Source organism: Podarcis raffonei, chromosome 13 (assembly GCF_027172205.1).
Source record: "Podarcis raffonei isolate rPodRaf1 chromosome 13, rPodRaf1.pri, whole genome shotgun sequence".
Classification (NCBI taxonomy): Eukaryota; Metazoa; Chordata; class Lepidosauria; order Squamata; family Lacertidae; genus Podarcis; species Podarcis raffonei.
Window position 1 is genome coordinate 16,133,780 of NC_070614.1, and position 15,530 is coordinate 16,149,309.

Consider the following 15,530-nt stretch of genomic DNA (forward strand, 5'->3'; position numbering starts at 1 on the left):
ATCCCAATATTTTCCTTGCACATTAAACTAAAAAAAAGTGTTTTCCCCCTCTCCAGAGAATGAACAGATCTATTTCAAAGACTTTTTGTTAGGATTGGGTGAAACGGAGGATTTCACTGAACTGGAAGGTAAGTTCAGTTCTCTTTTCTAGTCTTCTTTGGTGAAACGGATACATATATCAAATGTCCTTATTTGAGATGTAGATTTGAGCACTATTTACCTCAACCATCCTCTTCCTTTACCTTTACCTTTTTAGGCATTTCTTAATGCATCTGATGTGAATGTGCATATCGTTTGGTAGTCCTTACTCTTTAATATGCCACAAGACTCTTGTTTTTACTGCAGCAGGCTAACAACAAGGCAACTCCTCTAGAACTTCCCACTTTTCTGTCGCCCCCTAGGGGTAGCAGAAGGAATAGATGTGTGGGCATAGGCCCATCCAGATGTGCTGGCCTCTGTTGTTGCCATTGGATTGGAACTTTGTGTTGCTTCTCTCCAGCCTTACAGCGCGCTGCCACCATCATCGACATAGGGAACAATGGCTGGATGCAACCAAAGGAGCTGCAGTCCACTCTTGATACTTTGGGCATCTACTTGAAACATGAAGAGTTCCAGGAAATTGCAAAGGAGCTCATGAATGGTGAGTTTTGTGGGCAAGGGGAAACTGAGCATGAGTTTTGGTTTTGCATGCTCAGTCTCTGCTATGCAATGGAGAAAACATGATGACTATGGCAGGCTGAGCCAGATAGCTATTCATGTTCTTCCTCATAAAAAACCCCCCTCCCTTCCAAAAGAAGTACTAATATCTAGGACTGAGGCATGACGTGCAGACTTGCTTAGCCAAATTAAACCATCCTAGCAATGATTAAGGAGGCTATGGAATGGGTGGAAGATGTTCTCCCATTCCGAGTGAGGGCAGGAAGCATTCACGTCACTCTGATTTGACTTTGCAATGCCTTCACCCTCTGAATGGGCATGTACTGAATGGGCATGAATGCCTCGTCCCTCTGAATGGGCAAGAACTTAAAGATGCACAGCATCAGTGGCCTATTTCTAATTTGTTGTCAACAGGAAGCAGTGTTCAGGCCACTCTCCTGAAGATGCGTTTCCTGCTGCACCAGAAAATCATGGCCACAATATTTTTTAATAAGAAGAAGAAGAAGAAGAATTTATTTATTTATACCCCGCCCATCTGGCTGAGTTTCCCCAGCCACTCTGGGCGGCTCCCAATCAAGTGTTAAAAACAATACAGCATTAAATATAAAAAACTTCCCTAAACAAGGCTGCCTTCAGATGTCTTTTAAAAATAAGATAGCTGCTTATTTTCTTGACATCTGATGGGAGGGCGTTCCACAGGGCCGGTGCCACTACCGAGAAGGCCCTCTGTCTGGTTCCCTGTAACCTCACTTCTCGCAATGAGGGAACCACCAGAAGGCCCTCAGAGCTGGACCTCAGTGTCCGGGCTGAACGATGGGAGTGGAGATGCTCCTTCAGGTATACAGGACCGAGGCCGTTTAAGGAGGCTATGGAACAGGGGTGGAGGATGTTCTCCCATTCCGAGTGAGGGCAAGAAGCATCCCTGTCACTCTGATTTGACTTTGCAGTGCCTTCGCCAGTGAACGCCCTCATCCCTCTGAATGCGCATGAACTTAAAGATGCACAGCATCAGTGGCCCATTTCTAATTTGTTGTTGACAGGAAGCAGTGTTCAGGCCACTCTCCTGAAGATGTGTTTCCTGATGCACCAGAAAATCATGGCCACAATATTTTTTTTAAGTCACGTCTCTACCGCAAATTTAAAACTGGTTTCAAATTTAAAATTTGAAAACTGGTTTTATGTTATTAAGGTTTCGCTTTTCAGCCCCACCCCCTAAAATGGTGAGTGCTGACAAGTTTTTCTCCTTTTCTTTTTGAGACTCTAACCATTTCAATTGCCCCCTTGGCTTGGGGCAATTACAGTTAAACAGTTCTGAAAGGAATTTATACGTGGAGTGGACTTTTCCCAAGACCATACTAAATGCCAGTGTGACCCTTTTCCAATGGAATGAGCCAGCGTTTTGGCAACTGCAGCTTATAAAATACTGTTGATTTGAAAAAATCCTTTGAAATTTCTACCCTGTTTGTCTTGCAACAATCGTGTTGGGTTACCCATTCTAGAATTGAGTTCCCCATTCTATATACTGGGGAACTGGAGCAGAGAGATACTTGCTCACAATGAATTCGGACAGGGTCACAATTCTGAGGTGGGAAAAGGGCAGGTTCATAGGCCAGGTGATATGTTCCTCATAAGCAGGAAACCCTTGCAGACTGAGGGAGAAATTGACTACTCTGAATATTATTGGCCTTCAGTCTCTGCCTGCTCCAGGAGCACACAAGTTCCTGACTATTAGCAACCCAACGTCTTCTTGCTTTTTAATGGCCCTGTTCTTCTGTCACTCAATTGTTTTGCCCTGTTTCACCTTTTCCTTCCAGACGAAGGGATTGTAAACGTCAAGGACTGCCTGATAACTCTGTCCAAGAGGCAACGCTTCAAGGACTCTTTGGGTGAGCATCTTAACAACAAGGTCATAGATCTAGGAGAGGGTGTGAGTAGGTTGGTACTAGCGATGGGTAAGCCTCAGTTTGGAACTGTGCCCAACAGGCTGAGCTGCTCCTGACCATCACCCCCACCCCCCGCAAAGAAAGGAAAGAAAATTAGCTTGGTTTTTATTCTGAGTCCAGTTCAGAAAGCATCAGGAGGATAACAGTGTCACAGTCCCTTTCCTTTTCTACTGTGAGACCTCCAGAACCCTTTATGTGGCTTCTGCTATGGCAGCAGTGACTGCTTCTGCTGCAAATTATTATTATTATTATTAATAATAATAATACCCCGCCCTCCCCAGCCAAGACTGGGCACAGGGCGGCTAACACCAAATATAAAAACAATTGATTAGAAAACAGCTTAAAAACAAAATTAAAATGCAACATTAAAACATTAAAATGCAGCCTCATTTCAGTGGAACTCAATCAAAAACTTTTTGGGGGATAAAAACATCAAGTCTTCACCAAGGCTAACTATCCAGACTGGTCCTACATGAGTCAGAAAAAAGCCAGGGAAGTCCCCAAATAGGAGTTCCAACACAGAAGGAGAAAGGAAAAAAGAAAGGGGGGGAGGGAATCAAATTGATTCCGATGCAGCTGTAAACATATTGCCCAGCCCAGGGACTTTAGTTTCTAGGATGTCAAATATATTGAGAAAACTACATTTCTAAGAGTCCTTGACTCTGGGGGTGCTGCTGTAGCAACATTCCAAGTTGAAATACAAATTTTGTTGTGATTTCAGCGATAGGCTCAAATTGTGGAAATGGCATCTTGCCGTATGGAAAATGTGGCAATATACAGTTGCTGGCTATCACTTGCATGTATGAAAGGGTAAACCTGAGCCAGAAATGAGCTCAAGGTATCCTGGGAGGAACTCAACAGGCTCCTAGCATCTTTGCCACTTCTTTCTCTCTCTCTTTCTGCCTTCCTGGAAGAAGCCAGTAGCTCCATGGCTCCCAGCTCAACAAAACTACACATGGGTAAACTCCCTAACTAGGAAATTTACACAGCCCGAATATCTTTGCTCACAGAGAAAATGCATAGTCCCTTTGTAATTAAACCAAGTATTTTTTTCCCCTTTTTCTTTTTAAACCAATTGGGAAGTTTTTTTCTTCTTCTTTCCTTTGCTGCCTGTAGGATAGAGACATGCATAGGCTTATTTCTGTGACTACTGAAACTCTTTTAAGTGCAATCTTCACCTGCTTGCAAAACAAGGAGTTTGATTTATTCTAGCCTAAGTATTTCCATGTGGAACACTTGTTTCAGATGGGTGTGGGCAGATATAAGATGTAAACAAGCCTTAAAGGTGCCTGGTGCAACCAGTCATTGTGCGGACTGCTAGGAAAAAGTTAGAATCTCTTCCAAACCTCTCTCCAACAGAAAACAGATTTTCATCACGAGACTAGTATCCCTGTTAAATACTTGTTTCATTTCCTATGAACACAGTAGTTCCATATTTGATCTTTCTTCTGGCAGCACTTCAGTCTGCTGTTGTGAACTTCAGCAAGATCAGAGGTGAGAAAGTTGACGTCAGAGACTTGGAGTCCATTATGGAAGGTCTGGGTATTAACTTGAGCAACACTGAGTTCCAGAATGCCTTAAAAGCCATCCCTGTAGATGGTAAGTACTAAAGTTGTCTTCATTCCTGGTCCCCGTAAGGCAAAGCCTTGGTGGTAGTAGGAAGTCAAGCTTAGATATGAAAATGATGTACCACTGATATTTAAAGGTAAAGATAAAGAGACCCCTGACCATTAGGTCCAGTTGTGACCAACTCTGGGGTTGTGCCACTCATCTCGCTCTACTGGCTGAGGGAGCCAGCGTACAGCTTCCGGGTCATGTGGCCAGCATGACTAAGCCACTTCTGGCGAGCCAGAGCAGCGCACGGAAACGCCGTTTACCTTCCCACCAGAGTGGTACCTATTTATCTACTTGCACTTTGACATGCTTTCGAACTGCTAGGTTGGCAGGAGCTGGAACAACGGGAGCTCACCCCGTCATGGGGATTCGAACCGCGACCTTCTGATCAGCAAGTCCTAGGCTCTGTGGTTTAACCCACAGTGCCACCCGCGTCCCACACCGTTGATATTTAACACCCACTAAATTAGCAAAAATGTATAGAACTGCTTCAAATATTTGTTGGAAATATAAGGAGAAAGAGGGCACATGCTACCATATGTGGTGGACATGCAAAATAACAAAAGCATTCTTGGAAATGATATATAATGAGTTGGGGGGGGAGTTTAAAATAACCTTTGTGGGGAAAAACAGAAGCTTTTCTACTAGGAATTGTAGGTTCAGAAATACCAAAGGAGCAGAAAACCGCGACAATGGCAGCGCAGTTACTTTTGGCCCAAAGATGGAATTAAGATAAAGCCCCGACTAGAGAAGAATGGTTGATAAAGATGATGGAGAAGCAACTTGTGTTATCTTTGACAAGAGTTAACTATATGCCATGTGCATTCCTTTAGTTGGGAAGCCCCCTTGACATGCAGTGTTACAGGAGAGTGGTGGATCCTGGGTGCTGTGGAATCTGGTTTCTAATTGGAGGAATTTTAATCCTCATCCTCAAGGAAAACGATCAGCTTTTGAATCCTCAGGGAAACTTTTTGAATCCCCTTCCTCTAGTTAGGCTGCAAAATGCACTTCCTCAGTCTCGGCCCACCTTGAAGTAAAGAGGATATCTGAGATGATAATAATAATAATAATAATAATAATAATAATAATAATAATAATTTATTATTTATACCCTGCCCATCTGGCTGGGCTTTCCCAGGCACTCTGGGCGGCTTCCAACAAAATATTAAAATACCGTAATACATCAAACATTAAAAGCTTCCCTAAACAGGGCTGCCCTCAGATGTCTTCTAAAAGTCTGGTCGTTGTTGTTCTCTTTGACATCTGGTGTGATAGAGCCGCACTAGCTTACATGCACTGAGCTCTCTTGCCTCAGAAAAGCCAGGATGTGAAACACAGACTGAGGCACCCCTCCCTATAAAATCATGTGGACTCTTTATTCCCGAGGGGTCACAAACACAGCACCCATGGGTTCCAGTGTGCCTCCTCTGGCACCCATGAAACGTCTCAGCAAATATCACCACGAAATCCCACAATGTGCGAGAGACTTTTTGCTGTTCCTGCTCAGTTCCTGTTTGCAATAGCTTGCCTACATCTGAACAAACACCCTTTAAATGTGCTCGGATAATAGGTGCAAGGAACCAATCCTTGTGAGTGAGCATGGCAGCAGGTGATATAGGTGCCTTTTTTTTCTATTGATTGGAGGTGGGCATTGTTTTGTGGCCATTTCTCTCTTTTTGCTTTCTTAGCTGTGACGGCCATTTTGTGACAGCCATTTTGAGTTATGCTACACTGCTGTGGCAGCCATTTTGTGGCTGGCACCCACAGTACATTCTTGTAATTCCAAATATGCCTGTGGGCCCAAATAAGTAAGCAAAGGCAAAGGTAAAGGGACCCCTGACCATTAGGTCCAGCCGTGGCCGACTCTGGGGTTGCAGTGCTCATCTCGCTTTATTGGCCGAGGGAGCCGGCGTACAGCTTCCGGGTCATGTGGCCAGCATGACTAAGCTGCTTCTGGCGAACCAGAGCAGTGCACAGAAACGCCGTTTACCTTCCCGCCAGAGCGGTACCTATTTATCTACTTGCACTTTGACGTGCTTTCGAACTGCTAGGTTGGCAGGAGAAGTAAGCAAAACTCTGCCTTAAAAAGCATTACATGACTGGCTCTTAGCAGAGCTCAAGGAGCCACTTCTTTCTTATCAACCTGCAATCCCATTGCGACTCTGCTCAGTATGGCCAGGAACTTCAGTTTTTCAGGACAGATGGATCGGTGATTGTGAGTGTGCATGGCAGGAGAGGGTTTGTTTCCTATTGGGCTGAGTAGCTTTACTCTCTTGAGTCATCTAGAAATATATCTCACCTATAGGGTCCTCATCTCCTTTGTATGGTGAGCTTTACTTTCATTCATTGATTTAACTTTTAAGGGTAGAGGGGAAATGGTTTGACCATTCTGCCTTGTGGAGTGGCAGGAGTTAGATTGAATTGCCTCTTCGGCTCCTCTTTCCAACTTTTATGAAATGTTGGTTTTGCAGAATTCGGAAGGGTGACTTTCAAGGACTTCCTGACCAGCGTGGTGAACAATGAGCGTTTCTCTGAATCTGTAGGTTAGTGGGGTCTTCTATGCAACTTGCAAATGATTAGTTAGAGGGGTCTAAAGATGCATAGTCAAGGTCAGACAAAATTCAAGGTCCACAGCTGCAAATGAAGATCATAGTGTGTGGTCAACAGAAAGAAGATGCTCTGCTCTGCAAAATGCAACAGTGCAGCTGAGGCATAAAAGGTAAAGGGACCCCAACAGTTAAGTCCAGTCGCAAACGACTCTGGTATTGCGGCGCTCATCTCACTTTACAGGCAGAGGGAACCGGTGTTTGTCTGCTTCCGCAGACAGTTTTTCCGGGTCATGTGGCCAGCATGACTATCCGCTTCTGGCACAATGGAACACTGAAACCAGAGCAGCTCCAGAGCAGTACCTATTAATCTACTTGCACTTCAACATGCTTTCAAACTGCTAGGTTGGCAGGAGCTGGGACAGAGCAACAGGATCTCACCCCATTGTGGGGATTGGAACCCCCGACCTTTTGATCGGCAAGCCCAAGGCTCAGTGGTTTAGACCACAGCGCCACCCGCATCCCATCAGCTTGAGGCATAGGTGCCCATAGAACAACCATTTCACCTGTCTCTTAACTTGGCAACCCGCTTTCCTCTTTGCAGCTGTACATAACCTCTACATGCTCATTAGCAAAATGGATGGTGATAAAGTCGAGGTTTCTCAGCTGAAAGACATACTGGCTCCTATGGGCATCCTGTTAACCAAGGGCGACGCAAAGGAGGTGCTGAAGAGCATGTCAGTCAAAAGTAAGAAAACCTTGAGGCATAACCAGTTTCAAATGGGCAGAGGTGGCACGCGATTGTAGCCCTGCCTAGGTTGTGCCCACCTGGGACTTGCAGGTCTGAGGGGGCTACAGTGTTTGAGTGCTCTCCCCATGAAGAAACCCTCTTCTGAAGCTAGCACAGCAGTGTCGCAGCTCTGCTAAAACCCTTCTTAATGATTTACTAGGCCTCCCAGTCCAAATATGGATTATCTCCTATTCCTACCCAGCACTGTCAGGGTCACATGCAATATAGAGTTTGATGGCCTAGAGTGGCTCAGGAGGCTCCACCCACATTCCTTCCCTACCTACTGGGTAGTTTTTATTATCTAGCTTTCTGGCCATACATAGTAATATAATTATTATTTATATGTCTTCATCTGACTGGGTTGCCCCAGCCACTCTGGGTGGCCTCCAATAGTCCTCTTCCTGTTCTGTTTTAATACTTTTATAGAATGTGGGGGGTGCCCCCCACTAAACCCTAGACTATTAATAAATGGTAGGATTTTGATTATTTGGCGTATTGCAAGCAAGTGGGAAAATACAGGCTAAACTTCCTTTCCGTGCCAGGGCTTCACCTGGGATAGAGACATTATTAACCTGACAAAAGGTGTTGATGGCCCATCTAAGAGGAATCTTGGACCTGGGCAGACAGAAGTTTGTCACGGTAACTAAGTGTGAAGTGACAGGAAAAGAGAGTCTTTTAGCAAGGTGTGCTGGGAAGAAGAAGGGAGAGAACAAAGAGAGATCCATCTTGGGCAGGCTGGCTGAAGCCTTGCTGGGAGAGATGCCTTTGACTCCAGTGCTAGCCCAGACTGAGATGACCAACCGTGCTGCAAGATGTGGACTTCCTCCATACAGTCTGAAGGTGTAAATAGGTGAATAAACCACATTTCTTAAAAGCTACAGCAGTCTCTGCTGTGTCTTCAGTTCTCCAAAGGAACACAAACCCTGGGTGAGCACCTGGAACCCCCTGGAATCTTGCTACCGTTCTTCAGAGACTGGGTGTGGCACCCAACTTCTGTAACAATACTATTTCCTTGCTCACTGTCTGGCCTTTTATTCCACCCTGCCCTCCATTCTGCACTGGAGGATTGCTCTGGTGGAGAAAAGTCATCTCTGCAAGGGCAAGGAACAGCTGGTCAGACTTGTGAGGGGTGACTACCAAAGTGCTGCTGACACTGCCACTGTTTTGATGACCCACCCCCAGGTCCCCAGCAGTGTGTTTCCAATGGGGCTCGTCCACAGAGGCCTGCTTTTCAGGCAACAGTGCCAGCTGTGGGACCTTGAACTCTCCTTCCTCAGAGTGGGAAGACATGACGCTCAAAAGCAAGTTAATGTTGCCAGCTGCGGCTGCCATTCAGATCGTTCTTTGGCCTCTGAAAACCAAGGAGCCCTCTAGGATGGCATTGCTCAAACCTGGGGTCTCTGTCGGACCTTGATTGTTTAGGGAGGGTCCTTCAAACAGAAGTGGTTTCCCCCTCCAAGCTTGGTCACGTAACCGTGAAGGTTCCTTCTGGTACAGTGAAAGGGACGCATCCAGCTCCACCCATTTTCTTCAGATAGCTAAGGATCACTGCATAGTTCAGGCATGGGCAAACTCGACCCTCTAGATGTTTTGGGACTACAACTCCCATCATCCCTAGCTAACAGGACCAGTGGTCAGGGATGATGGGAATTGTAGTCCCAAAACATCTGGACGGCCAGGTTTGCCCATACCTGGCATAGTTTCACCTGTTGCCCATCTGTGCCAGGTAATCTCAGGGGAGGCTCCTGCTCAGTCTAATGCAGGTGTGAGGAACCTTTACCTCCCCACACACCCAGATGGTGCTAAACTACAATTCCCATCACCCCTCTGGTATCAGAAATGTAGGCAACACTACCATAATATCCAAAGCTTGTTTGTGGTCCTTGGACTCATGGCCACAGACTGCAGAGACATCCCTGCCCCGTTCAGTTATTTTTTTGCAACTAGTTCATTCTCATTTCTCTCTCCTCCTCTGCTTTTTCTTGTAGGGGATGGTATGGTGAAACTGAAAGAATTTATGAACGAATTGCCCAATACCCGGCGATTCTCCACAGCTGTAGGTAAGAGCAAAGCTTGCCACTGGCACCACATGTGAGTGAAGTTCATTGGGCATCCAGAGACTGAAAGAAGACTGTTCAATGCTTCGTTGAGACTCCTGCCTGTGGATGGTTCATTGTGTTGACTCTTGTCTGTGTTTAGAGATGGAAGGAGCTATGAAAACAATGAATAGCATCAAACAAGGCTGGGTGGACACTGGAGAGTTGGATTCTATCATGCGCAGTATGGGCCTCAATTTACTTCCCGATGAAATCGAACAGGCATTGAAAAACGTTACCCCAAACGGTAAGGCTTTTAAAAGCCAATGGCTTCAATCAAAACTGACTAGCCTGTTAAAATTGCAAACCAAATCATAATCGGAGAGAAACCCAGTAAATCTGTCATTTTTTCCCTTAAGCACTTCAAGCTTTAATCAGCTAACCATTAGATAAATGAGCAAAAGCTTTGGTTGATTAATAGTACAGTGGTACCTCGGGTTACCTACGCTTCAGGTTACACATGCTTCAGGTTACAGACTCCGCTAACCCAGAAATAGTGCTTCAGGCTAAGAACTTTGCTTCAGGATGAGAACAGAAATCGTGCTCCAGTGGCACAGCAGCAGCAGCAGGAGGCCCCATTAGCTAAAGTGGTGCTTCAGGTTAAGAACAGTTTCAGGTTAAGTAAGGACCTCCGGAACAAATTAAGTACTTAACCCGAGGTACCACTGTAGAAGACAGTTTAATTGGAGAGTGAAATCAAGGGCACCCGTGTATATTTTCAAGGTTATTTTTATTTCTGAAGTATTACTGTAAAATGTAAAGAAAGCAAAAATACTAATGTTGACTTTTCCTTCTAACCATCATTTAATCAACAGAAAGGTGGATGATTAACCAGCTAACATAATGACTGATGGGAGTTGTAGTCCAAAACATCTGCAGGGCACTGGGTAGGGAAGGCTGAACCAAAATACTATTTCGTTGGGTTGACATCCCTACACTTCTTTTACTAATTTGCAGATCATGGGAAAGTGAGTGTGGAACGTGTCTTGTCTGCGTTGACGAAGACTCGACGCTTTTCCCAAGCGGAAAGTAAGTGCAAATAGAGCAGTGGCTTACAATACTTTGTGTGGATATAGCTCTGGGAGCATCCCTCACCCCTATCCTAAAACCTGCTTTCCATTCCTCAGCAGAAGCTTTTGCAGCTCTGTATTCTGGAAACTTTCTTGTGAGTTCAGAGCAAACGGGAGCCACAGTGCACCTCTTGAGAAAGACAACAAGGATTCTTCCCTACGGTTATGCTTTATTTAGAGCTGGGGTGGGAGCAGTGGTGTAGCATGGGTTGCCAGTGCCCCGGGCCACATCAGAGGGGTCATCCGTGTCACCCAGGAGATCGCAGCCACAGAGAGAAGAGTCGTTCCGTTGTCTGGAGAGGTCACTTCCTGCTCTGCAGGATAAGCCATTTTCACCGGAGCCCAGCTGTATTGAGGCAGCACTGGGTGTTGAAATTTTGTCTTGCCAAGGCTTCAGTGCTGGGCACCCATGGCCTTATAAGAGGGTATTGTCCATGTCTCTAAGGAGAAGAGATATGGAAGGAGAGCTTGAACCAAGTAGGAGCTTGGCGGAAGACGTGGTAGGTAGAGTATTCCCAAGCCACAATGGTAATGCAAAGAGCAAGTTTGAATGCTATATGGGGGAATGATAATTCTATCATCAGGGGCCTAGACTTGAGGCACTATTGAGGATTTCAGCCCCCTCTCCCTTTGGAAGTTGGGGACTGTTTGTCCCTTCAGTGCAAAGAGCTAAGGGGAAATCCTACATCGCCATATGTAAAAATAAAATAAAATCCTGTTTTTGTGTTTGTTTCTTTTAAACCTAACACCGCGAGGCCAGTTTTAAATAGGCAGTTGCTCAAGAGCTGATTTCTCCTGGTCTTATGTTCAATTTCTCCTCCTATCTAAGGTAACAAGGTCCCCATCGAAAACCTGGATTCCATTCTTGAAAGCATGGGGATTGTTTTAACCAAAGGCGGGATGCAGGAGGTCCTCAAGCAAGTTAAAGTTGATGGTGAGAATTGATGGATTCCGTGTTTGAGATTTTAAATCACGTGGGCAAAAAGGGCAGGGAAGAGAGGCAGCTGGAGAATGGCAAGATGGTAGGTTCATGAACCCTAAACAGTTAGATTCTGGAAACTTATTGCGCCCCACCTTTCTATTACAGTAGTAAAAGACACTGAGGCCTGGGACATCCTTTGCTACGTCCCAGATCTCAGTGCAGTGGGGTTTCCCCAATGCCTTACACCAGGGGTGGGCAGGCTTCAGGCTTGTGGAATTTACTAGAACTGTGAGGATAAATAACAAACAAGAGCCAGATGTAAAATGCTGGCTCGGGAAAGCAGACATAGGCTATGTTACACACTATACCTTTAAAACACATTACTTCCCTCAAATAATCCTGGGCACTGTAGGTCATTAAAGGTTTCTGGGAATTGTGACTCCATGAGGGGGAAACTGCAGCGCCCACCATTCCTTAAATTGTGTTTTCCCCATACACTTTAAAGGTATAGTATGTATGCAGCCATAAGCTAAGAATTAAGGAGGCTCAGCCCAGTCTGTACCAGAATCAAGCTTTTGCACAAAATCCCACTCTACCTACAAAGTGTCCTCTTAATACTTCATCTCTGTCAATGTGTCCATTATTTCTTGCTTTTGGTTTTGTTTTGTCTCTGGTTTTAGAAGCTGGGGTGTAAGAATTGTGCTTGTCTAAAAGGTGCCACACATGTAACTCTGCGCTTTTCTGACTCCCTCACAGAGGATGGGAAAGTGAACCTCAATGAATTTATGAATAGCCTTAGTGAAATGCAGCAGTCTCTTGAAGGTGAGTGAGGTCCCTGATGCCAGGAAGACTCTGCTATGTGTGCCTACCAAACATGAACTTGGATTTCCCTTCTCTTTCCATTATGGTTGGTACTAAAATAAATGGTAGAAATTTCAGCTTATTTTGAGCCGAGGCTTAGCCCCTGAACCTATTTTCAGTTGTTAAGCTTTCAAAATGTGGTTTTGATAGCATGGGGTGTAGTCTGTACTGTTTGAATGAAGGGGAGGCAACCAACCCACCAAGCCCATCTCTTTTCTCACAACCATCACCAAATGAATATATCTTTTTTCCTCTGACTGTCTCCTCTGAACAACCCTTTAACTAGCTCAGCCTGTTCCCTATACTAGGTAAAGCATAGCACTTAAGCACATTGTGAAAAGCATGGACTGAGACCAACTTTTTCCAAAACAAACAGGTTGGAAATAGGTTATTTGATCCCCCTCCCTTGATGTGATTCCTTCCCCCTTGTTCCCGATGTAGATCTTCACTCACCCCTTCTTCCCTATAGGAGAGGCGCCATTTTGTGTTTTGCCTCAGGTGCCAAAATGTCTTGGGCTGGCCCTGGAGGGAGGGCATATTCTCCCATGGCAATTGGCCACAACAGCTAAATGAAACCTTCAGGTTCAGAGGTAATAAATATGCCACTGAAGACTAGTTGCTAGGTCTACAGTGGAGCAGGGCTGTTGTGTGGTGAGTTCCTGCCTCCCCCTGAAGGAAATAACGACACATGACACAAGTATTTAGGTTAATGGGCTAAAATGGCGACAACTTTATTGGTTACATGTGATGAGCGGTATTGGCTTAGGCATTGGTCCTAACCAGCTATCCGGCTTCAGCCTGTTTGCTTGAAGACCGGGAAGGGTTAACCACCAGTAGGGGGAGTCCTGCTGATGCACATCAACTAGGAACTCCCCCGAGGTCACCGCCCCCCGGAATCCTTTACCGGACTACCCTTCGAAATCCAGGGGAGGTGATGGCGCTTCCTCCCCCCCTTCATCTACATAACAATACCCATACCAATGCCTAACCGCCAATCCGAGGAAGTTGTGACGATTTGCTACGAGGTAGGCGAAAAACCAAGTGGCTGGTGCCAATTTGCCAAGTGGAAAAAATTCCTACCAGGCCCCTTAACGGCAACCAACCGAGATCCATAGCAAGGTCCAAGTAAAACCTAAAGGGCGGGAGGGTGGGAAACCAGAAGATCCCCGGCCTCACCAATATTAAATAGCATAGCCCCCCCCCCCCGCCAGCCGATTGGCTGCCTAGAGAGGTGACGTGGCCGAGGATTCCCTCAATTGCGCAGAGGCTGGGAGCCAGCCCCCGCGCACATGGGGAGGGCGTGAAGCCCGCAACCCCACTTCCTCTCTAGCTCGGAAGTGGCTTTGCCTTTGTGCCCCACGGATGGACTTCTCAGAAGCCTTGGAGGTTTTTAAGCAGAGGCTGGATGTCATGAATGCTTTAGCTGAGATTCCTGCATCACAGGCGGTTGGACTAGATGCTGGATTCGACAGGCCTTTGGTCTGGCTCGTAATAATGGCCCTATGGCCGTAAAGGTCTACTTGTGAACTTCTCAGAGGTGCTGTCTGACCATTGTGGAAAACAGAATGCTGGACTAGGTAGAACTTTGATCTGACCCTGCAGGCTTATATTACGCTGTTAGGTTAACTTCTTGGGTTTTGCAGAAGCTTGACCATTTTTTGGCAAGGCCTTGTGGATTTCCCACCAACTTCTGAAAGTCTGGCCTTTGCTTCATTGTTTCCCCTGACTAGGTGACCAAGGGGATATGGTTGCTATGGAAGAGGTAGATTCCGTTTTGTCCAACTTAGGGATCCACTTAACCAAAGAGCAACTCCAAGAAGCCTTGAAGTATGTGACTGTGAATGGTGAGTGAACTTTGTTCCCTGATCTCAGGCAGGGTGTGGTTTTTTGTTTTTTGGTTTGCCCACGTTCTACTCAGACACTGAATCTTCCTCCTCAAAAAGTCCCTCAGCTCTTGGGAGATCACCCTCAGCAAACCGGTCCCAGAGGCTGCGAGAAACAGCACAACCCACTGGTACACTGGTATTCCAATTTGAACTTAGCCTGATCTTTTATTCCCCTTCTTTCCCTTCCCCTCTCCTTTTTTTGAAGATTACCCGCTCTCGGATCCCACCGCTAATTCTCCCCTGGTCTCCTCGCTGGCCCAAATAGGACTAATTTAGCCAGCTAGCCCTGGTGATCATCTAATGTTTATTGGATGGATTTTTCCCCTAAATTGATTTTTGAATTCTGAATTTATTGTTATTCACGTTTTATACTGTATTTTATGCTGTTTTTTGTTGCATCAATTATTTTAAATTTGTTGTTAGCCATCCTGAGCCCGGTTTTCTGAACTGGGAAGGGTGGGGTATAAATAAAAAAATATTATTGTTGTTATTATTACACGTGCCTCTAATACAGAGTGTGACGGCTTTAACTGTGGGCCGATCTCTGTGGAGATGGACAGAACTCACTTTTCAGTGAAAGGTCAAGCAGGAGTGTTCTGGTTGGAATCTGGCATTCTGACATCACCGGCAAGTTTCCCAGTGACTCTTTCATCATAGGTGAGGGTTGACAGATGAGGAAAATGTCTTCAGGTAGAGGCTGCCTATGTGAGCAGTCAAGAGCCACTGTCTTAAAGATCCAGGTCTGTCACTGAGTTTGTCCTCTCTGTCTCTCATGGAAATTAGCAAACTCCTGCCTCTCAGACTGGGGCATGTAATACCTGGGATCAGTATCATATGCCATTGAATCACTGTGTTGGACCAGGGTCATAATCATGACAGATACTGAAATATAGCAATTTTTATTTGCGTATGAGAATTTTAAAACACACACACACTCTTATGCTCTGGCCACTTTCTGCATTTGTCTTATCTATCAGTATTTTGTCCTTGCAGAAAATGGGAAGGTGAACATGAGTGAATTGATGGCGAGTGTAGTCAAGAACCAAGCTGAGGGTAAGTGGGTTGCATTAGTTGGATTAGAAATTTGTTAAATTAAGCTGGAAGCATTTGAAGAGAGCACTTGTTTTCTGACAGGGCTTAAAGCC

General features: G+C 45.5%; 1 protein-coding gene across 2 annotated transcripts in view; it reads left to right on the forward strand.

The window, feature by feature from the left end:
- The window catches only part of EFCAB13 (EF-hand calcium binding domain 13), a 113,368-nt gene that overhangs the window by 61,241 nt on the left and 36,597 nt on the right, over nt 1-15,530 (forward strand). For both annotated transcript variants that reach the window (XM_053363677.1, XM_053363678.1), the window contains 13 exons: nt 57-128; nt 500-640; nt 2,472-2,543; nt 4,056-4,199; nt 6,686-6,757; nt 7,365-7,508; nt 9,539-9,610; nt 9,750-9,893; nt 10,604-10,675; nt 11,546-11,650; nt 12,395-12,460; nt 14,230-14,343; nt 15,379-15,438. In XM_053363677.1, the coding sequence (XP_053219652.1) occupies nt 57-128; nt 500-640; nt 2,472-2,543; nt 4,056-4,199; nt 6,686-6,757; nt 7,365-7,508; nt 9,539-9,610; nt 9,750-9,893; nt 10,604-10,675; nt 11,546-11,650; nt 12,395-12,460; nt 14,230-14,343; nt 15,379-15,438 (1,278 nt within the window). The remainder of the gene's footprint in view (nt 1-56; nt 129-499; nt 641-2,471; nt 2,544-4,055; nt 4,200-6,685; nt 6,758-7,364; nt 7,509-9,538; nt 9,611-9,749; nt 9,894-10,603; nt 10,676-11,545; nt 11,651-12,394; nt 12,461-14,229; nt 14,344-15,378; nt 15,439-15,530) is intronic.